Consider the following 24,433-nt stretch of genomic DNA (forward strand, 5'->3'; position numbering starts at 1 on the left):
TCAAACCTTCGAGTATTTTTCTGTGTTGACTGGAGTTTTCATTTTCTGAAAAGTTGATTTCGCGCGAATTCAAGTTGACTTTGTATTCGTCATTTTGATTCTGTTTACGACGAAATCGAAATTTCGAAAGTAGTCTGAGAGGGTTTCCTCTTGATGTGAAAACTCTCTATTCACATTTTTGAACTCTTACTCACTCTCCGCTAAATTACAAAAAAAAACTATTCTTTATATTTTCCAGGAGGGTGAGGGGGAAGTTTACTATGAGTGGGAGATTATTCAAAAAATTTCCAAGTCCCTTAAGCTAAGAGGACCGAGGGAAGAATTCTCAAAGTAAAGTTATTTTTGAATTTTTTTTGTTGTTGCGAATTTTGGAATATATCTCCTGTTGAATCTGTGCAGTATTCACTATTCAGTCACTCCGCTAAAAATTGCGATTTGAATTTTTAAACATCCCGATTTTTTGACTTTGAAATTCAATATCACTTTTAGTCTTCTATAGATGGCTTGAAAATTGAAAGATCGCGAAAATTATGAATAATGATCAATTTTATGGCACTGCTCTGTTGAAAATTTCATTTCTGAAAGACGAACGCCAGATTTGTTCTCAGCAGGTTGAAACCCGATTCCAAGAAGTAGTTTTTTTTGTGATCATTCTGATGAAAGGGAAAGTCAGGAAAAATCAATTTTCTTCCTGGTTGTTAAAAAGATTTTGTTGGCTTTTCATTTTGTTTTCAAGTGTTTTGCTTTTCAGTCTTTTAAAAAAAATTGTTGTTTTTGAGACTTTGCATTTTTGTACCTTGTTTCGATTTTTTTAAAAGGGGTTTTCGTTCGCATTTCAATTTCGTTTTCGGAATTTTTTGATTTTGGGATTTGTGTTTTTGGTTTTGAATTCGTTTTTAATATTTTATTTTTGGTTTTTTCCAAGTTTCCCTCCATGTTCAGTTTTTTTCTCAGAATTCTCAGTTTTCATTTCAGAGTTATGATTATATTATTTTTTTAGATTTTTATTTCGTTTTGAGGTATTTTAATTCTCATTTATTGTTTTCAATTTGTTTTATTTGGTTTTTAGTTTCTGTTTCGTTTTTGAAACATCTTTCAATATTTTTACCTAATTAATACGAAATATTTGCGAAATTTTTTTTTTCAAAACACGAATCTTTACTAGAAATGGATGATTTGCAAATTTTCAACCGCTTAATGGAACCCTAAAAGCGGTGTTGGATTTTGGATTTTTAAATTAATCATACATATAGAATTAGGCAAAGTTTTCAAAAGGGGGAGCTGGACCCTAGGAAAAGAAGGGGTGGTTCTGCAAGAAAGATTTTCCAATAAAAGTTGTTCCTTGAAAGCTTTCCTACAGTTTTTGTTCTTACAAAAAAATCATTTAACGCCAACCTACAGTCTCAAAATAGCAAAAAAAAACAAAAACAAAAAAAACGTTAAAATCACGTTTTAATGATTTCAACGAAGTGAAATCTCAGAATTTGACCAAAAAAGCTCAATTATGAAGTTACGGGAAAAATCATCTGAAAAATTATCGAGCACTTGCTAGCGCGTTTCAAATGTAAATTATTCAATTTAATTGAAAAAATATGCATAAACGACTTTTTTAGGGGTGCCTAAAATGGGGGGCTCTAAAAAAAGTGTTCAAAATTACAAATATACAGGGAGGTTAATTGAACTTTTTCATCTAAATAATCGAATATATACCTCAAAACGTTGCGTTTGGCGCAAATCGCAGGTTTATAGTTTTCCAGGGGTTCCCAAAATATCGAAATTGCGAAAAATTGGAAAATTGGATTTTTGAGCACCAGCAAAAAGTTTTATTGAGCTCAAAATTTGGTGGGATGGAGTTCTTTCAGATACTGATGAACTGTAATTAGCTTTTTAGCGAGGTTCAAATGAGTAGAATCAAAATGGTGGTTCCAAAATTTTCAAAAAATTAAAACCTCATCAATATTCTGCCCCCAAGGGTTGAAAATAGAACAATCACCTCACATAACATTGATCTGGTTCTAACAGGTAAGTACCTATTTTACGCTAAAAAAGTTTTTGAAAATAATACTACGAGTAAGTGGTACCTAAAATCATTTTTTTATTTGTAACTTTGGGAACCCCTGGACTCCCAAAAAAATTGTCATTTTGGGTTAACTAACCACGGATTCGTATCTGAGACATTTATTACTATATTTTTAGAGTGGCCAAGTCGAAAACTTGCTGGGGCCAAAAAATGGTCTTATTGCACTCCTCCTTTATCCAAAAATTAGCAATTTGTACATTTTTAGCCGCTCAGTAGAACTCTAATGGTCTTGGATTGTAAAAGTAGATCTTGCACATTCATGCACATACAATAAACTTCGTACATAAGCTCAACTACCTAACAGGTAGTGAACTTCACCTAGCTTATAAGAGCTTCATGATAACTTGGCGATTCACCGCCTCAGTACCTACTTTTCGGTTACAAACAAATAGGACAAACACTTATGGAACATAGAACATGTACCTCAATTAATAAAATTCCTTTGATTATTCATTAATTCATTGTTTATTCGTTGAATATCATATGATTATGAATAATCTACTCTAGTTTATGCAAAACCAGTTAAAGTATTACGAAAGGGATAACACAAGTGTTGTAAAGGAGTGCAAATGCACATCACCGCAGGGAGGGATCAGCAAACAGATGAGGGAAAGTCCATTAGTGATACTCATGAAGATGAGATTTGAAATATGGACTGACAGTCTTATGCACCATTGCTGCTGGGTGCGAGTACATCATTAACGGAACATCCTTGGGATCCAGAACCCAGAACTGTTGTATTACGGAAATAGATCACTTACAAAACACAGGAACAGGAAATTACTTAAACAGATCTCCAGATCATGTTTGACGTAATCAATAGAATAGGTATTAGCCTATGTAGTATTTCCGGATCGCAGATACCTAAACCTATGCTATGCATTGGAAGTCGTATGGTGACTGGCGTTTGGCAACGCTCTCACAACTCGTTGGTCATGAGAGAACTAATTCACCAGATGGCGCTTTTACGTAACTAATCCGCCAGATCGCGTATTTACGTAACTAAAATGAGATGCAGCTGAATACAGAACAATTTTCTCTCACATGAGTGACAGAAAATACTGCAATTCCTCCCATTACAGGATTTTGACAGCAATAGAGTAGGTCGATGTCGACATAGAATCTGAAATACATACTTTCATTTGGGACTAGGCCATTTTCCCCCAAAACAGTTTGAGTAGCGACAGGAGCGAAAAAAAAGTTTTTTTTTCTTCAAAAATGCCTCCTCTTTGAGAGCCCACATCTCTCATCAAGGGGCACCTATGGAGCTAAAAAAAATTTCTGAGTAACTTTCAACTCAAAATGAAGGTCTCTACTGAATTTGGCTAAAATCCGCCGACTTTCTTGAGGGAATCCACCCTCATACACATGTCAGTTTATCAAAAGTAGATATACCTACTATTTTATTTTTGTACCCACGTGTTAAATCAAGCTACCACCATGCTTTAACAATTTTAACATATTTTAACCCTGAACTGTTATATCCTTATGATGAATCTTCTCACAAACGTGGTCTCTTTTCCTTCATCAACTTCAACTTTTATCTTCCTGCAGCATCTTAGTTACATGTACGACACAAAGAACTTTTAATTGCTATTCAAATTAGCTGGGTACACGTAAGTTAAAACTTATGACTTGTAAATCCACGTCTTCTACATGTACAAGGTATGTGTGCCTGCTTTTAAAATGAAAATACCATGCGGGTATATTCATCATCTTGCATAAGGTATTTGTACCTACAAACACGCGAGATGATCCAATGTGTTGAAGCCTGGCTGTTGATTTTACGACAAATGATACCGCTATACTCGTACACAGCGAAAACGATGCGATATGAAAAACATTAAACTTATATACGAATCAATAGAAGAGAATCGGAGCATTTGACGAATTCAACCTTTGATACTAATTAAATTTGACGGCTCGGCGAACATGGTAAACAAACGTGGAGTTAAATTTATTGTAAATGTAATTTATTTTAGGTAATGAATGAACTTTCTAATCTCATTAGTCATAAAGCTCGACAACGTACGGAAAGTTGCCTATCCTTTGCGACTTGAATATAATTTCACTTTGAATGTTTACCAAGTCAACTGTGTTTTCCGTTTGTCGAGAGAATTCCGCAACAAAATGAACTGTACGCGAGTTGCCATCGGCAAATACACCGTAAATAAAAAATACATCCGTTGCGATTTTTTTCCCCCATCAAATCGTTCACGTCCGTACAATGAGCAACGAGTAGCTTGCTTGAGAAGAACAAGAAAAGGCGAGTAAGGTTTACGAAAAATTGTACTGCTTAAATTCAATTATTTTTATTGAACTTGTAAAACAACACGGTGGCGAAATTTTGGTACTTCCATTTCGAGCGATTTTTTTCTACTCTCACTTTCGACGTCGTCGTCGTCGTCGCCGCCGCCGCCGCTGAAACGGTTTCATTCATAAGTTGGTTTGGTCATTATCGTTTATCTTCATTGTACACGTTACATTCTGGGTAATAACCACGTTGATGTAGTCTTAAAACGAGCAAAAGTTTTCTTCAAGGTTGTTAGATTGAAGTTAAAACGGCCATTATGTCGGATAAAAGTCATTTCGCTCATGCTAAAACTTGCCAAATAACGTTAACATCAAACGCCAAAACATATGCTAAGAATTAACTCAAATGCTTATGACCCTTCGACATCCTACCCGCTTCTATCCTAAGTATAAGCTCATCTGTACGCTGCCTGGAACGGATGTTCTCATCGCACAAATCATCTTTTATAATTCGACCATTTTTTTCTCTCTTTTAATTCGACGCTCGAAAGACGTAGTTGTGAGATTTGTCAGCTAAAAGTCACCGACTTTGGTATCCGCCGTTTGGTTTATATCAATGTCGATTCTAACGATTTTTTTTTTCATCAGCCGCCTCCCAGCTTTTACCACCAACCGCAATCGCCTTTTCGATGGCATGTTATCGATAAGAAGGCAAAAAATTACGAATTTTATTTCAATTGGCACCCTGGTTCGAATAAATAAAGAATTTGATGATCTAAATTAGCTATTCATATTTTTTCTTTATTGCGGTAATCAAAAACTTGAAAAGTGATGGGGGTTCTTCGACCATTATCTCATCGTTGGCTTTATTTTTTTATAATACGAGAGCCCTGATGATTCAATTATTATGTAATTTGTGGAAGAATTTAAGAAAAATAAGAAGGAAAAAAGGAACCAATAAGCACTAGCCAAAATTATACATAGGCGTTGAAGTTTATTTTTAATCTTTCTGGTACAGTATGATTTGAACTTTCACTAGAAAATTAAAAACTTATTGAAGGCTCCAAAAATGATCAAAAATGTGGTGTTAATAAAATTGCCTACTCAGTTTGCCGTAAAAACGATTTTACAGGCATGCTTTTCAATTTACGTTCTCCTTCTAATTCTCCAGAAATTGTTCTGAAATTATCATTGGAATTTAGAAGAAATAATGAAAAATTATGTCGAACTACCGAACATTTCTCACCTAGGTATACGATTTATAAAAATAATGTTGTAAAAATGATTTAAAAAATATAGGTAATGTAAAAGTCAAAGAAGGAAAAAATCATTGAATTAACGAAAAGAAAAAAAAATTGCTGTAAAGTACTCTGAAAGTATAGTTTCAAAATATCGCAGAATTTTTTGAAAATTGTATAAAAATCGTTAAAGTTTGAAATGACATTAGAACACTTACAAAACAATAAAATCATTTGAAAGGTCCAAAAACTACAGATGAAGTAAATTTCAGTAAAATTCGTCAAAATTTAACTAGGTACCTACCTACTCGTATTTGTGTAAAACATAGCGAAAAAAGTGTTTAAAATGGCATAAAATGAAAACACTAAACAAAATATTAAATCATTAAAAAAATCAGTACGTTAAAATTTGTCTAAAACATTATTAAAACATAATATGGAAAAAATTGCATTCAAACGCCAAAAAAAACAAAAAAAATTACAATCATTAAAAATTAGGTAAAAAAATTATTGATGACATTTGGCTTCAGTTTTTGATGAATTTGAATGGTTTTAATTATTTTTGAGTATCTTGAGCCATTTAACTTGTTTTAACGAAGTTTTCTGCAGTTTTTTTGAAAGTTTCGAACTGTTTGAAATGTTTCTAATAAAATTATTCTGCTTTTTTAACGTTGCAACGACGTACCATGTAATATTATGCAAATTTTGGTGAAATTTCGTAAGGTTTTGGAGATTTTTAATTATTTAAAATTATGTTTTTGCGTTTTTATACCATTTTAGACCGAAAATTTGATACATTGAAAACAGTTTCCACTGTCCTGAGTAGTTCTGAAGCGTCCCGACGATTTTTGAAAGTTGAGATCGTCACATAATTTTACACAATGAAGTTGCAGGCGAGCTAAAATTCACTTAATACCACAATTTCAACTTGTTGAATCGACTGAAGATGATTTCAAAAGCCATTCTGGAGTCTTCAATCATGGCATTTTGAAAATTTCAAATTTTCAAAAAATGACATAAAAGTCGTCCCAACAACTTTAAAACGTTAGCTGGAGGCTCCAAAATGACTTGAAACCACCTCTAATCGACTCAGAAAGTTTAAATAAGGGCTTGAAGTATGAAGCTTCAAAATATCAGTTTACCTACTTCCGAAACGTTTGAATGATTGAAACCGAAAGCAATAAGCATAAAGACCAATGAGTGTTTTAGATGAGTTATTGGGCAAAAACTTGCAATTGTGAGCTTTTTATTCCAGTTTATTCGAAATCAACTAAAAGAAAACTTATTGTTAATTTTTTTCCAATTCTTCGAATTTATTTTTATTTTATTTTTGAAAATGCACGTATCGTCACGCGAAGAAATTCAATTTTGAAATTAATTTACACGATAGATATTGAATCTATAATAAAACATCAAATTTCTCGAGTTTGCCATTTGCAAATTAATGTTTAGTGGAAAATGATATTTCAATTGATTTTCTACGATCTCATATTTCATTTGAAGAGAAGTCGAGAAACATATTTTGTGGTATGTAATTGCATCGTATTATCAAATTACAATCATACGTATTTATGATGGGTAAGTAGGTAAATATAGTTTTCGAGCAATTCGAGCTGATGTTTTATATCGATGATTGCACATTATTGATTATATATTTTTTTAAAAGTATTTGGATATTATCTTTCACTTGGCTCTTGGAGAAAAACTGGAACCTGTTTAAATTTTTAGGGAAATTATAATTCGACGTGGGCAATATAAAACGAGTCATTCTGTATTGCAATCATGGTTAGTATTTATAACAAATACTAGAACTGTTCAAACCAATTCTAATCAATTTGGTTTGAGGGGGGGGGGGGGGCGAGTCGAAAACAGTGTATTTATATCTACCAAATTTCTGATTTATAGGATAATTTTATAACATTTTTCCCGTACTCTTGGCCCAAATTTTGTCGAAAAATACATTTAATCTTCTGAAATTTACGCTGGTAATGTATTTCAGCATGTTTTTTCGATTCAGCTTTAGCCGGTTCAAAATTTTTTTCACCAGTCAAGATATCTCTCTTGTAAGAAAACATTCAAGCATCAAGAATTAGGTAAGTACTTTTTTCAGACCGAGTCGTCCACTTTTTCTATTATTGGTGAGAAACGAAAACGATTGAAAAGTCTAAACATCCGTGGCAAATTTAAGACACCAGCACTCTTTAGGTCGATTAGAGGGAGGAGGCATGATACAATTGATTTTTCAAAACTGTAAAACACGAAAAATCGTATTTTTGTCTTTCGAATTGCTCTACAACGGATCAATGCTGAATGTCGGAACAATTTTCCATTTAATTTTGACTGATTTTTATATTTTGTTTTTATTTTTTTGTCCATTTCAACCCTTCTTCATGCCATTCTAAAAATTTAGGTGGATGAGCGGGAATTTTGAGTCAAAGTAATCATCTCTCAAACCTTTTAGTCCAAGAGCTATACCACTGTGATTGGGCCGAAATAACTGAAAGCTGGAGATGGCCTCGAAAGTTAGTATACATACCCCTATTTGGAAAACATTTGGTCTGCCGATCCGCAGCTGCTGCTTTAAAGCTCAGTGAAAGCTCGAAAGTTCAAAATTTTTCTGAACTTTCAGCTGAGGAAACTGATGGCTGAAATTGGTGCCTAATTATAGCATTTTTCGCGCTGAATCCGAATGTATCGGTCTGCCGACCCATAAGTGCCGCCAAAGCCCCGCCAGACTGGGTCAAAAGGGGAGCAAATTTGACAAATTTCATCGAAATGATCGAATTTCGATCGTTTGAGGCGTTCTCAAAATTCGTAGGGGGGGGGAATTATTGTCTAAAATTAATCACTTAAGACTTCTGGGACCATGAAACTGACTTTATGTATGGTTCCACCACCAATCTCGGAATTTTGATAGAGCATATACTTATACTGGAACTTCCTTTACTTTACATAATTGAAGGAAAATCAGGCTAATTGAGAGGTTCTCCTGCTATAGTAAATACGAGTATTTTGCCTTACGATACGCCATAAAAGAATCGAAAACATTCTCGAATGAATGTACCCTGCAGTGGAATACGAATATGTAGATAATTATTTTTTGACCGCGGATTAGGAGCATCGGCAGCTAAAATTTCAAATCAAACAATACGTACCTAGCTCAAATTTCGTCATTCAAGCTCCGTGAAAGAAAAATTAGAACAAAAAATAATTTAAAATGAAACGACGAACTGCAGATAACATAAGGTTGCGCTGATAATTCACTGTCTATGGAAAAATACGAACAAAAAGCTCAGTAATACATAGTTCGACGTTCGGAGGATTTCTCTAAACTCGAACTATATCTGGTATTCTGTACCATGCTCGTACGAGTACATTTCATTCGGCAAAGAGAGGAGGAGGAGGAGGTTTTAAAAAAATGCCAAACGTCGTAAACACGCACATGGGCGATTTACTCGTCTCGCAGGCTATTTCGGAAGACAAATAACGCGTCGACCGAAAGATTAAAACAATCCATAAAACCCGGAGAAGGTTTTAATTTGTAAAATTCGCATTTCACGTTTCGTTAATGAAGCATTAAAATTCCGAGTCGAGTTTACACTAGGGCTGGCTATATGGCTGGAGCATAGTGTATAGGCTTAAATTGCACCGCAGCCGAATTGAGATATTCGAGACGAAAATATTATTTTAAAAAATTTATTCGTCGCGAGATGCTTTTCTCTCTGCCTCGTCTCCTTACTCGTCATATCGACGTGATGGAAAAGAGCAGCGTGGTATGTTTTTCGTCGTACAACAAAACCAGCGAGATAGTTGGGCAGGCAGGAGTATATCGGGGATGTACAGAATAAGCATAACGACCAAATGAAAAGAAGGAAAAGGCAAGGTACTCGAGATAAATGGCGTTTTTCATTTCATTTGAGCTGCCTATCTTGCGTATTTTCCGACAAACACATCATATCAAACGCTAACTCAATAAAAACAACGCCACTACGGTCCATTTACACTATTACAAAAAATTTACTACCGAACGGAGAGAGTTCAAGGTTTTGCGCGAATATGTCTCGACCGGCGGTATCGATTCAGTGTTGCCATGTGCTCGGCCGAGTAGAATTATTAGCACGGCTGCGAACTGGCGCGAGAATATTTCATATCGGGCCAAAACGTCGATTGGCGTTTAGCCGGGCCTAGTTCTTGGCTCAATATCGCCCTTGGTACATTTGTAAATAAGCGCGCGAAAATTAATACCGTCGATCAAAATTAGGTCAGCGGAACGGTGCTCGTTGATTTTTATTTTTAATTATCTCGTTTTTTTGTTTTTTTGTTTTTCAAAATCTACCGTTGGTCTGTATAGTTTAATATAATATATTAAAAAAATATCTATATAAAGTCGCCGGATGCTGGGTAAACGAGAATGAAAAAAATTCCAAAATGAAATTTCATCCAGCTCGTATTACGTACCTCTATAATATAGAATACGACAAAACATCATCGCGTCGAAAATTATTCAAATAAAAAGGTACTCTTTACACTTTACCAGTGTTGAATTGCTTTTGATATTCTTCAACCGGATATAATGTTACATTAAGAACTCGTATTTCTCTATCGACATACAGCATACAACTCGTACAGTAAATAGTAAAAATCTGGGTCACCGTTTAACCCCATTTTGTTGAGCCGGGGGGATGGGGCGAAAACTCGCTACATTTCGAAATACCAGAGTATCAAACAAGTTGCCAGGGTTTTTACGTGCTTATCTATAGCTTGACGAGGATAATAGTTAGCTTTTTTCCGCAACTTCTTTCGTCTCTTATACACACTTGCAGAGAATAGCCACACCGAAGTGGTAAAAAAGTTTTTAAATATGGCAGCACGAGAAGGTTTAAAAAACTCATTCATAACAAATTTAAGGTATTTTCTTTCCACCAGCGCGATACAGCTCGCTGCCGCGATAATTTATTTAAAATGCTTTTACATTTTGTGAATTCGACTTCGTCGTTTTTTTTCCTCTCCTTTTCTCTCCTTTCTTTTGTACTTTCATGTACACGTATATCGTAGCCTGAGAGTTTGAAAATATAGCAAAAGTTAAATCCATTTAAAGTTAATTCAACTTTTCCTTAAGAAAGTTAAAAAATTTCGTATTTTTTATGCGTTCCATTTTTTTTTTTTTTTTGGCTCAATTTTGGCGTTATAATGCGATGAAAATATCAACGACGACGACGAGCGATTTCGCCAGTTGAATTTTTTAAACGTGAGCAAGTCGCACGCCAATCGATTACTTGTTGAACGTATTCCGTTGCTCAACGCATATTGTCCCCTTCGGAGTTTGCACAACATTTCCGTATAAAATACACAACGGCAACGCACCGACCTTAACGCCGAACACCCCCCCCCCTAGCGACCGGTGTCTTTTAAAGTCCCTCTCACTGTTGTTTCTTGCATGCGTGTAAATGGACCGGACATGATTGGATTATAAGAGGCCTATTCCCTTCAATTTGTAACTCGCAGTATTAAATCGTATAATTTTTCCGTTATAATGTATCTTTCGTTAAAATGTCACGTTGTATGGAAGTTTACGGTTGTTGAATTTTTTTCATTTTGGATCTTTTTTTTCGGCTTTTTTTCTTTTTTTCCTAAACTCCGGCGCGCAATAAAGTTGTAAATGTTTTTACCTGCACGTGTAGGTACCTGTACCTTTATTTTGTACATACTGTGTATGGTTTCGAAGCGAAAATTCTTGTTGAAAAAAAAATGAACATGCACGGGTTGCTCTTACGAAATGTGTACCTTGTCAATCTCAAAGTGTATTGCCCTGCTGCAGGGGGATTGGAGATATGAAATATATCGACTGTGATGTAAATACTTTTTTTTTCTTGAATTATGTACATTACGTAGGTAGGTGTATACTGTATAGTGTATACCTACTGTATAGTGAGGGTGGATTGTTTTTTTATATCCAGTATTTGTGTTTCCTTCTGTTGAGCTGAAATTTTATTTATTTATATACATCGTTTAATGTTACTTGATGTACTCCAAAATTCGTAAAGAATCTAGCCATTTGTCTCTAAAGAAAAAAAGTTTGTTTAATGTGGGATTCGGATTTAACAACAGCCTACTTGAATTCTTCATCTAACAAGGGAACCTCTCAGTCGTTCAGTTAGTAATTTCGGTCATTTTTATCAAACTAGAGCGTAAGGACTCATTGTACCCCCACTCCCCGAAAATTTTTAGCTGACTAAATAAAAAACGAGGCCTCTCAAAACGGTCCTAAAATTGCATAAACTGATGAAAAAACAAGTTATCAATTATTATGTCAGACAAACAATCGCATTCAAATTATCTGCAATCATTTTTAGAGGTCTTTTGTCATAATTGGACGTAATAGTATTTTTGGAGGTCCAATTTTTTCAAAAATAAAAATTCTCTAACTATCAGAGTACCTATATATACTATTGGGCAGTTACAATTCTGCAAATTTTCTATCTGAACTATATCCCAATTACCTGCGTGTTTCGGAAACCACTTTCGACACGAATACAAAAACATGAATTTTTGAGCAAAATGTTTTTAATCTCAAAATATGCAATATGGCAATGTATATTTTTTGGGGTCCAAATTCCAATTATTTTAGTCATCAAGGCCATCAAAAACTCATCCTTTTGGACTGTGGGTCATCAAAGTCTTCAAAAAGTCATTCTTTTGGCCAAAAATTGAAAGCAATCATCAAAAATGTATCCAGTATTCTCAAAATTGATTGATGTTTTTTCAAAAATACAGAAAATACCTATTTTAAAATTTTTTGTCGAATTGACCTCTCAGTCACTGAAAGTTACCATAAATTAGTGAAAAAAGTGGCATAATTGGGAAACATTTTTTAAAAACTGCTTGTAAATTTGTTGAGAAGCCATTAAAATTATTTAAATTGACTGAAAGTTGATGATATATCATAAAAAATGGAGCAAAATATCGCAAAAAATCTCAGCTGTGAATAAAACTTGTACATATAAAATTATGAAAAATTGATCAGATATTGAAATGAAAATTGAAATCTTGAAAAAACTCGTTAAGCATTATAAAAATAGTAAAATTATCATGAAAATCACTTGAAAGTTACCAAAAATTGATAGAATTTCAGTGAAAATAGCGTAATCAAATCTAAAATTGTGCAAAATCAAAATCCTGACATGATGCCTGATGGAATTTTTTCATTATTTTTCCAGTGATTAGCGCGAAAAATTCTATAAAAATCACTCATCGAAGTTGAGGGAATCAGGGACCTTTTGAATTGACACCTTATAATTAGGACGAAACCAAACTAGATCTCGCAACCAAAATTTTAAATTCCAAAGTTAATTTTTGGAGAATTTTTGAAAATTAAAAAAATTTAAGAATGTTGTTTTACTTCACCCCACCCCACCTACTTCAAAACTTCCAGGTTTAGGTCATTCTGAAGCCTCCGATTAGAATTTTATGTGCCACAGTTCATTTCTTGGCCCATGAAAATAAAATTAATGGATTTTGTAGTTATGATGAGGAGGATTAGAAATAGGTGGAAGAAAAGGAGTGGAGGTGTTTGCTTGAAAAATAGACAAATCACTTTAAAAAATGACGATTTAGTCAATTTTTTTTATTTTTCCAACATTTTTCTGTTCGTTTTCATTTTTCAGTAAATCACTCGATGTTTCGAAAAATGTTGACCCCCCCTCCCCCCATTTATGCTCATTTTCTACCTCGTGGTATTATAATCAAGCCTCGAAACGTGATTTGGCAATTTTGTTTCATAAAATGGCTTAGACATGTCAACTCTATTGAGAGCTTATTTGAGTGACAAACTCGTAAAAGATAGCTCGAGGAAGCTTGTTAGTTTTAAACAACTTTTATTTCTCAGTATACCTAGATGCTGGTTTCTTCAGCTTTTTATCAGGATTTTGAACTATCGAATATCATTTCCTTACCGTTTATTTCAAAAGACAGATGCAAGGCTGAACTAAAAATTGGATCGAGACTTGCAAATTTTTTAAGATCCTGAGTTACCTAACCAATTGAGTATTCTAATTTAAAAGAATAAAAATCTGATCAAATTATTGAGCTGGAGAGCTGAAAAAGTGACCATTTTCTTCCGAATTTGCTAAGACGAAAAAACATGATTTTGATTTTTTTTTTTTTGGAGGTTTGAAGTACCGAGTTGTTACATAAATTTTTATTGTATGTAACTCGTTTTCAATTTTTTTCTATTTTTATCATGTTTAAGGAGTTCGTGGAGAGGAAGAGGTTGGAGAGATTGAATCAAAAAAATAAACTTACAATTAGAATTATTAAAGTTGTAATTCTTTTTATTTTTTAAATTTTTGTATGGATAAAATAAAAATTAAAAACTCTTGTGCATTTGAAGGGGTTTGATATTACATTTTGAAAATTGAATTGTTAAAAAGAAGGACCTTCATTGCAATTTTTCGCATACTGGCTAAAAAAGATTGAACTTTCACAGTGAAAGTTCGATTTTGAGCCTTTAAAACTTTAATTAATAAATTTTTCATTGGTTCTCTTTGAAACCTCGTAAATAGATTTGCTTGATGTTTAATCAATCTAGAGATATGGATGTTCAAATTTTGAGATTATTTTCTCAAAAATGGCTGATGCTTGAAAAATAGGTAGTTGTGACTTGATGCAAAATCGTTTAAAATTTCAATGTTTGAGATTCATTCGAAAATTTTTAAATTTCGAAACAGAACAATAGACGAACTTCAAGGTCAGATGTGTGGCATTCTCATATTTTTTACTTTTTTCTCATGTCATCCATCTCTATTTTAGTTTTTCCGAAAGTATCCAACCAGTCCGCCCTATAGTCGATGATTTTTCCATTCCCTACTAAAAAGCCTTAAAATTCAGCAGAAAACTTGTGGTTGAGTATGGCATGGTAACAGAAAACCGTTCCCGTTCGATGTACGATGTACACAAATTAATTTATTCGAATGAAAACCGCTATCGAGCAATTTCGTATTTACGGCAAACTAGTTATGCAATTTTATTAACATCTACACGCTATAAATGATATTGAAAACCACGTTCAGAGGCGCGTCGATGGTTTAATTTTTTAATAAAAACCTATAGCTGCACGTTTTAATGATGAAATATGTAATTTACTGCATACCATCGTTGCATGCATATTATTTAGGTAGATAATAGTTCGCAATGTAAAAACAAACACACGACAGAAAACCTAAACGCTGGTTAGTTGTTCATAATAATATAGATACTCGAATACTTTACGCGCGAACGCAAACCTCGAAGAAATTAATTAAAAAAATTATTTTAAAAAAACCACTGGAAAAAACCAACTGCGTAGAATATAATAATAAATCGCGTGGTTTTAATACGTAAGAAAAAAACTCAACGAGGAAAAGCAAGTACGTCTATAAATCAAGAACAAAAAGAAAAGATGCTAAAGATTTGGAATTTTTGTACATCAGCGTGGCATAACTAACAAAGGACTCTGGCTGATGTTAATTTTCAAATTATACGTAATGTAATATTAACAAAATAATATGATAAATCCACTCGATATTTGACGACACACTGCGGTACGCCTCGACACCGCAGTGGCAGTTCATCCTCCTCTTTTCTATTAATTCTGTTCGCCTTCTCGTTCAGCACGTACCCTATACCTTTACCTACGTTCGTTGCTCGAATTCGTATGTAACTTACACAATACGTAGTGTTGTTTTTTTCTTCTTTTTTTTTGTAGATGATTGTGGAACAATCAGTGAACCAAAATCAGCGAATTCACGCCGGCGACTTCAATATTGTAATAATTCTTTTTTTTGAATCGCTTTTCGTGTTTTTTTCTACTTTTTCTTGCAATAGACGTATTTGCAGTGTGTTTGCTGTACAATTCATAAATGTCGCATTGGTTTTTTGGCTCTGTTATTTTGGGTTCTCTTCTTTGAATGTTTGCATGCGACAAATAACACTCTTTGTATTTGTTGCGTGCGCCATGTTCTTTTTTTTCTTTATGTTTTTTTTGTTCTTATTGTACAAAATCAGCGGTTTATTTATGGATGCTGTTTATTTTTATGTTTTTGTTTAGCTTTGCTTCGCAATATCATATAGAAGAGAGAATCAAAGGCAGTACGAATTAAGAGCTAGTAATGAAGCTGATTGTCAACATTGGGTTGAAGCAATACGAGATGCAAGGTTAGATTTTATTGAGAAAAAAATCTAGTTACCTATTTAGTAGTTTGAAAATTTAAAATAATCCCTAGGTATAAATTAGTACATATGTAGTCTTATGTATGAAAATATGTATTCCTTTAATTTTGTCGAACCAATAGAGTCAGTGAGTGGTTGAGTCAATTCAAATTCAAATCAAGTTCACCGAATCAGTTTTGAGTAATAAGGCAATGTAGACTTGATGCAATGATTGCTTCATAAGAGAGAGAGAAAGAAAAAGAGGATACGAAAAAAAAACTACTTACATATGTACTTCTAAATTCACCTCAGCTTAATCTTTTGAACTCGCTGGAAATTTTCCTCATGCATTAAAAAAATCGACATTCGACGTTCATGATTGACGGTTTCTATTTTGATATTGAAATTTATTCCATACGGGACAAAATTGTCGACACTTTCTTCAAAGGTACCTCTATACTTACTTATTCGTGTCGTAAAATCGCAAATTTATTCGAATTTTCGCAGATTACAAATATTTCAGTTTTATAATTTCTCAAACGTAGGAGGTTTCATTCAACTTTTTGCTACCCTCTACATACGTACACAAATATACATCGAATATTTCAAATTCGTGGGGAAAAATTGTACGGAATTTATTTTTAAAAAGGATCTCGAGTTATTCGAAGTTTATTTAAAAATCGAAATGTTGGTTCGCTTCTTTCATTCCGCTGCTGAAATTTTCAAATTATAAAAAAAATCGTGAAAATTCATTCTGAAAAATTTTATGATAAGTTAATGCCTTCCTAAGTATTAATTTTTCGGCAATTTTGAAATTTTTCCCGAGTTGAAAAATGTTTAAGAAATATTCTCAAAAACAAAGTTATTTCACCAAAATCATTTTTTGGGGTTTTTTTGTTAAATTTTGAAAAGGCCTAATCTCATATTGAGAAAAAATATCCGTCAAAAGTGACGAACATGAATTGAAATTTAAAAACTGAGCCAATCGGTTTCAATTTAGCTCATTTTTTTAATACAAAGTTTAACCCATCCTCCCCTCCCTTTTAATTAAGAAAAACATATTTTTGTTGGTCCCTGATTCTCGCGATGAGAAACTCGAGGGGGGAGAGTATGAGAGATCATTGAAGGAATAAAATTTTGAAAATCCGAAAAATGTTTAAAAGAAAGTTCAACTTCTGAATTTGAAGCTACATATCATTTAAAATTTTGTATAAAACTGTGTGGGTATGATTAGAATTAGAGTTAGGTTGAAGTATTGTATTTTGAATGGAAACGAGAAATTTCAATGGAAAGAGACCCAAGCCGCAGTTTACCAGATTGAAATTTGGAAAGAAATGGCCCTGTTATAGGAAAATTTCATCCGTAATATGTACATAGGTACGTCTGGAAGCTTATTTCCTCAAATTTTGTATTTTTTGAGTACTTTATTTCGAAATGTTTACCTTTAAATAGAAGGGAGACGAAACAATTTCAAATCATCGAAAAAAGTAATATCAAAATATTGGTTTCGGGTGCACTGATTCGGATTCTGAAATTCATTTAATCACAAAATCGAAAGCGAGTCTTTCAGAGAAGAAACTAGGGCTTAAATTTCGTAAAATTCGATCAATTTTAATACTGGGGTCAGACGAATTCCAGTATTGAAATCCGCTTTTTTGAAAATTCATGTTGCATTTTTCGAAAATTTTGAGTTCATAGCTCATCTGTGGTGCTCTTGATGGCCCAATTTTAATTTTATAGGGACAAATTAATTTTAGAATCAGAATAAGCGTTTTTAAAAATTTATTTATTGGAAACCAATGTTGAATTTTTCAGAATTTCGTGCCGGATTTTTTTTGTTGGGGAGGGAAGAGGGGTCAATTTTTGTTTTTTTGGGTCAAATTGGGTATTACAGAATCGGAATCAACGTTTTCAAACACTTGTATATTGAAAACTACGTTGCATTTTTAAAAATTTTGAATCCTAAGTCTCTTTTTGCAGCCCTGACTGGAAATCTCTATTTTTATTCTGGGTTCAAACACGTTCTAGAAGTGGTGTCAGCGCTCTCGAAAACTTATATTTCGATTCCCAATTGTCTATAGATATCAATTTTTTCAGTAGATTAAAATTTTTTATATTCTCGAGGCTCAAGAGTGGTCAAAAATCGTGTACATAATATTGAATTTCAGCTTTCTAACTCATTTAAGTAAAATTCTATTTTTTTCCATTTTTTTGGTCCAAGTTTCGTTTTTGAAAATTTTTAAAAACTCGATAAATGAATTTGAGTTTTTGAAATGTTAGCTGGTGGGGAATTTTTGCAATCTCTTTCTACTTATCTTTTTTTGGACCTGAAATTTCTCTACGGTTTAAATATTCAACTTGTGAACAATTTCTTCTTCTCAACCATGAGTGGTAGCTTTTTCAAATTTGATATCGGAAAAATAAATCGTCGTATAAGAAAGAATTGTATTCGATTATCGAAGTAATGTTCATTCTCATGGTTGAGAACTTTTTGATTTTTTTTTCAACAATAATGTAAGTACCTATCCTCACAATCTGACCAGTGATTGTTTTGATATTGAAGAGGGGAATCGGTCAGGATTGTAATTTGGTGCACAAAAAATTACATTTTTCAAGTGCTTACCAATTTACAAAAGAGATGAGAACTTGTTTGAAGAAAATTCCAGTAGTTATGATTGCAGTGAAGTCGTTCTCATGAACTAAAACCATTTTTGGACAATTTTTTATGCCTCCCTCCTCCCTGGTTTTCTCATTAGAAGTACCTATGCATATTTTTTTATTTTCATGAACTTTTAGGATAAAAGATGGAGGGGTAGAAAGTCATCGAAAATGTTTTGATCAAAATTGCCTTCAAAAAACACACCTGTTATTCATAAAATTGGGATAAAAGTAACCGTTTTCTCAAAAAAGAGGTAAAAAGGTGAAAGTGAAAATAAATCGAAATTCAATGAGTTTTTCTAAAAAAAAATTAATAATGAAGTTTTGAAACGTGGGCAATTAGTCATATTTTGACTTACATATATTTCAAAATAATTTCTTTAGGAAATTTAATTTTTTGATATTTTGATTTTTTTACATTCTTATGAATGTAATTTTATTCTAAAACATACCTATGTACATAAGTATCCAAGATTTTTTTTTGTTTTTTAGTAAAAAATATCTGATTAAAAATTTCGAAAAAAATTTGTGCGAAATTTCGAGCCATTAAACTGTAGAGAGAATGGAGTAAATGGGAAGTTATTTGAGTAGGTACACTTTGAACTGATCTCTCGTAAGTGTAAAGAAAGGAGAAAGGAAAGAACAGAAAAGAATAGGAGAGGCTGGGTCTCTAAAGTCAGGAAAGGAAATGGAAAATAAGGAAAGGAAAAGGGAGAAAAAGATTAAAATAGTGTAAAATTGAAAATTTCCTATAAACGCGATAAAAAGCCCAGCCCAACGATAGGTTATTTTGAGAAAACAAATTTGTAATGAAAGGAATGTTAAATTCGGTGGCACTAATTGGCAATATTTTCCGATGCCTGTTTAATAGTACGAGCGACGCGGACGACTCGGCTTGTTTTATTTATTTAAATTTTTTCTCGGCTCACGAGTGAATTTGAAATCAACGTGTTTTACAGCTTTAACAAATTGCTTTTGCAAAAGGAAGAATTAGAGCAAAAACATTTACATCTTTTGCAAATCGTTGAAAGCGAGAAGACGGCGAAATGGCAGTACACGCAACAATGCGAAGACTTGGCAGTCGAAATCAAGAAACTCAGATCCGAGGTACGCGAGCAACAGAGGGTATTTTTATATCGGCTAATTTACTCCGGAAAAAAGCTCGTTTACGAAATTGACTGGTCGTTTTTTTTTCTCTCTTTTCAGCTATACACGATGAAAAAAGAATGGAAACCGACGGCTGCTTCGTCTTGTAGCAACATTAGCACTACATCGGGCTACGAAGGTAGTCAACAGTTCCCCGCCAATGTAGCTTCTTCCAGCGATTCACCGGTCATAGATGCCGTTCAATTGCAAAAAATCAAAAAAGTTCAAAGTTTCTTTCGCGGATGGCTGTGCCGTAGGCGGTGGAAACAAATCGTCGAGCAATATATTAAAAGTCCTCATGCCGAAAGCATGAGAAAAAGGAACTGGTAATTAGTTTTTTTTCTTCCTCCTTCTACGTATGTACGAGTAAGTAGTTTTTCTCTAATTCGTACTGCTCTATAGCTTAGCTGCGCGTACCTTAACCTCTAAGTGTATTAAAAATATTATAAAAGCGAAATTTTTTCACTAGCTTGAAAATTTTTCTGCTGCTGGCTTTTCCGTCGAGTATCATAAATTATAATGTAACTTGGTGCACAACCGCGCGCACGCTAATATTTCAAAACGTTACATTTATAACTCGTAGCATAGCATAGGTAGCTATATCTATATTCGCCGTAGTATAAGTATATGGTATACGAGTATACGTCGCTTTCCAACTTTATTACTTTTGGCGTATTTTTAAGCAAACTTTGAAATTATATTTTTACCTACTATGGAGAAAGCAACACGCGATATTGCTTGCATAGCCGAAAGTTCATGTCGCCTCATAGTACTACGTACATGACTAGGTAGGTATGTAGTCGGTACTCGTATACCACAACACATCCCATAGTATCACCGTCGTCTTCGCTCGTCGTCTTCACAATGTGCCAAACTTGGCGAAATTATTTATTCTTGCAGACTATCTTTTTTGTCGATTTATTCGTAGTTCACCTGTACAGTGTAGGTACATGTTTTCTGGAAAGCATCCATTTTAGCAAATAACTTTCTCCACTTCAGTTCCCTCTAATCTGTCATGTACGAGCGTTGATCTACTAAAATACCCGTAATATGTAGTTTCCCTGCTGCAGCTTCAAAGCTTGGAAATTTATAGCGTCTTTTTCAAATACGTATACATTTTAGAGGTGTTACTTTGAAAATTTTTATTCGCCAGAGTAAAAAAGCTCGGTAGTGAAATCGTCGAAAGAGAAAAAAACAGCTACGTGTTTTTCCAAATGCTCTTAGATTTTTGTTGGAGAAAAAAACAAATTTTAATATTTGATGTAGGATTCGAATAAAGAAAAAGAAAACGAAAATGTGAACGAAAAAAGAGACGAAAAAACACGCGAAAAATTTTATCGTAAAATTATGCAACAGAAACACGATTATTAAATTTTTTATGTAAAAAAAGCTATACTGAAAAAACAGACAATGATATTTGACAATGTCTTTTCAAAGTAAGTTCTTGCAAAAAAAAAGTGTGAAAAAATTATTTCTGAGAGGTTTAATATTTCGTACATTGACTGTGAAGTTGATTCGTGATTAAATAGTGAAAAAGGATACCGTAGTTGGGCTGAAAATTTTGGTATTTTTTTATTTTGATGATGGTATTTAGTATTTAATATCCCAATAAGACTCGTTACCCTCTCCTCACCATCTTTTCATGTGCAATAAATATTATATTAGGGGTTTTCTCCATTTTTGTAGCAAAATTGAGAGGGTTTTCAACGAGCACCGATCAAAGTTGTATTTTCTAAAGTTCATTTTTGGCCTCTTCAGAGCGATTTGATTTATGGAGAAATTCAGGACTCGTATACTTATTCCACAATTTTGGTTACTAAAGATACTTTTTTTAAATTTTTAAACATTTTTTAATGCATCTTGAAGAGAAAAAAATGCTAATACAAATATGTACTTATCAATAAGTGAATAATTTGCAGGAGTATACATTTTTTTATTCTTTTCCAACTGGCTACAGAGCATTTTAACCGGTTAGGTTATAAAGCTATACCTTTTTAAATTGTCAAAGACTACCTACTTTCCTGCCAAAAACTGAAAAAATCTCACATTTTGTCAAAATGTCCTAATAGTCATTTTTTGCTAAAAATTTCTATTTTTTCCGCAAAAATCCCAAAAATATTAATTTTTTTTCCTAAAAATTACCCAAAAGTATCACTTTTACGTTAAATAAAAAAGTGCCCAAAACCTCCCTTTTTCAACAAAGTTTGCAAAAAAGTAGTGTTTTTGACAATGCTCAATTGCCAAAAATTTGTGTTATTTGCTAAAACTGTCAGTCTTGCTTTTTGCCAAAAGTTCTCATAAATTCTCAGTTTTTTGCACCAAAAACCTACAAAAAGTTTACTTTTATCCAAAAATTGACCGAAAGTCTTGCTTTTCCGCGAAATATTCCAACATTTTCGATATTGGAAAGTCTCGCTTTTTTTTTTTACCTCAGATTGCCAAAAATTACAAAGAGAACATATATCTCACTTTTCGAAAAAAAATTGCGAAAAAATGTAGTACATTTGCCAAATATGTAATTACCAAAAATTTCTAATTTTGGCTAAAATTGTCAATTTTGTTTTCAAATTATCCAAAAGCCTCGTAGTTGCCAGAAATTTCTAAAAAGTATTATTTTTCTACCAATTCTCAAAAACTTCTTGCCAAAGCTGACCTTGAACTTTTTTTTTTTTGCAATTTTATCAAAATTAGGGGCTTTCATATCTCCACGATAGCCTTGAAGCTGTGGTTTGAAAATTATTTTGTCAAGAAGAGTGTAAAAAGAACACACGTTTTTGGTGTAAGTATTTTTTCATATTTTTAAATAACATCTTTCATCGTAAATTTTTTTTGAGATTTTGAAAATTTTCAAATTTTAATTATTGATCTTGCAAATTTTCTTTTTATTTTGTTCAAAATCCTAAAAAAAAATTACTCGAAGTTCATGTATTGTGTTCTCCAAATTCGGAAATCCTTTTTGCAAAAAAATTACAAGTGTCTGGAAATTGCGAGCTTTCCCCCTTCCCCCTTTTCCCACATTCTTCATTAGCGTTATGGAAATAACGGTTGATAAATTTTGCGAAATTGGTGTATCGTATCTAATAATTAATATTTAACCTATGCTTGTTCATATTTACGGCAAACTGGTTAGGCAATTTTATTAACACGTACAAGTTTCAATGCGTTTTTGAATCATTATGAAGCAGACTGCAGGCGTAATCGTTATGGACTTTTTTTTCGACGTTTAGTAAGAAGTTCGAGTTCAATATTGACTTTGGGAATTTCATATTTGTTCCACATCTATGTACTTGAAATGATTAAAAAGATGTGTTTCAAAATTCATTCTTTAGCACACGTTATCAAATCCGTTTTTTTTGTTTTTTTGTTTTTTTTTTGAAAAGAGTGAAAGGAAAAACTTTTTAAAAAAAGTTCTGAAATAAAGTTTAAAGAATGGAATTAAATTTTGGATTTGAAATTTTAATCCAATGCTGTTTCTTCCCCCCCCACCCCCTCCAAAAAATGAAAACATTTATATGAGGAGCTGAGAATCAAAACTCACATTTGCCAAAAAAAAAAAATACCGTTTTATGGCAGATTTGGATATACCGTTTTACACTCTATAATGTGACATATTCGGTTTTTTTGGATCAAAGTCATTTTGGTGTGAAATTCACCTTCAAAACCAAGGGTTAGAATCAAAACTCAAATTTGCCATTGGCAAATGTGAGTTTTGATGAAAACTTAGTTTTGTTTGCAAAATTCCATAGGGAAAAGTTTGATAACAAGCTGAATTTTGGTACACGGGGGTTTTTTGATACGCTGAACACGAATTTGGGGTGTCCAGGTGAATCCGGGGTACGCTTCCCCCTTTTTTGTGGACCTTAAGCCCCCAAATTTGTTTTTTGCGTTTAAGTCCGAAAATATGCAATTTTATGCAAGATTTATGTTTTTTGAGTCGCAGAATACGAATTTGACAATATTTTTTTTGTAGGGGTGGGGGATGAGGGGGTTAGGGGGGCGAGAAATTCAAAATTTGACTATAATGATGTGTGATATGTCGAAATGTATGTTTTTGAGGGTGTAGATCACGAATTTGACAATATTTTTTTTGTAGGGGTCAATGGTGGTGGCTGAGGGGTGAAAATGGTTAAAAATTCAAAATTTGACTATAATGATGTGTGACATGTCGAAATGTATGTTTTCGTGGTTGTAGATCACGAATTTGACAATATTTTTTTCGTAAGGGTTGATGATGGGGGATGAAGGGGGTGAAAAATTCAAAATTTGACCATAATGATGTATGATATGTCGAAATGTATGTTTTTGAGGGTGTAGATCACGAATTTGACAATATTTTTTTCGTAGGGGTGAATTGTGGGGGATGAAGGGGGTGAAAACGGTGACAAATTCAAAATTTGACCATAATGATGTGTGATACGTCAAAATGTATGTTTTTGAAGGTGTAGAAAAGGTGAAGGGTGGGGGATGGAGAATTTTCTATTGGAGAGCCGTCAAAGTCCCTGGAAGAAAAGATTTGTAACATTTTAACAAAATTCACCATGATTTTTCACTATAATTGACTGTTGTCGTCGCCGGGGCATTCGGGGGCAAAAATGGCAAATGACATCTTGAAATACACTATCTGAAGTACTAGCCCCTGGGATTTCCCGTGCATCTACGTGCAAAAATTTGTTCTATTCCTATTTATGTAGCAGAATAGGCAAAACACGGAGTTTTAACGTAAATTAAACCTCTATAATGACTTTATAACAAACTTAAATCGAGTAAATTGATGAAAATTACTCACTTTCAGTTGAATTATTCATACTTGGTACATTTCGACATATTACACATCATTATAGTCAAATTTTGAATTGTTCGCCGTTTTCACCCC

General features: G+C 33.3%; 1 protein-coding gene across 9 annotated transcripts in view; it reads left to right on the plus strand.

Moving 5' to 3' along the window:
* Positions 1 to 24,433, plus strand: part of LOC135846510 (ras-specific guanine nucleotide-releasing factor 2-like) — a 131,857-nt gene that overhangs the window by 68,221 nt on the left and 39,203 nt on the right. For all 9 annotated transcript variants that reach the window (XM_065365629.1, XM_065365635.1, XM_065365632.1 and 6 more), the window contains exons 4-6: positions 15,656 to 15,762; positions 19,374 to 19,521; positions 19,621 to 19,886. In XM_065365629.1, the coding sequence (XP_065221701.1) occupies positions 15,656 to 15,762; positions 19,374 to 19,521; positions 19,621 to 19,886 (521 nt within the window). The remainder of the gene's footprint in view (positions 1 to 15,655; positions 15,763 to 19,373; positions 19,522 to 19,620; positions 19,887 to 24,433) is intronic.

Source organism: Planococcus citri, chromosome 5 (assembly GCF_950023065.1).
Source record: "Planococcus citri chromosome 5, ihPlaCitr1.1, whole genome shotgun sequence".
Lineage (NCBI taxonomy): Eukaryota > Metazoa > Arthropoda > Insecta > Hemiptera > Pseudococcidae > Planococcus > Planococcus citri.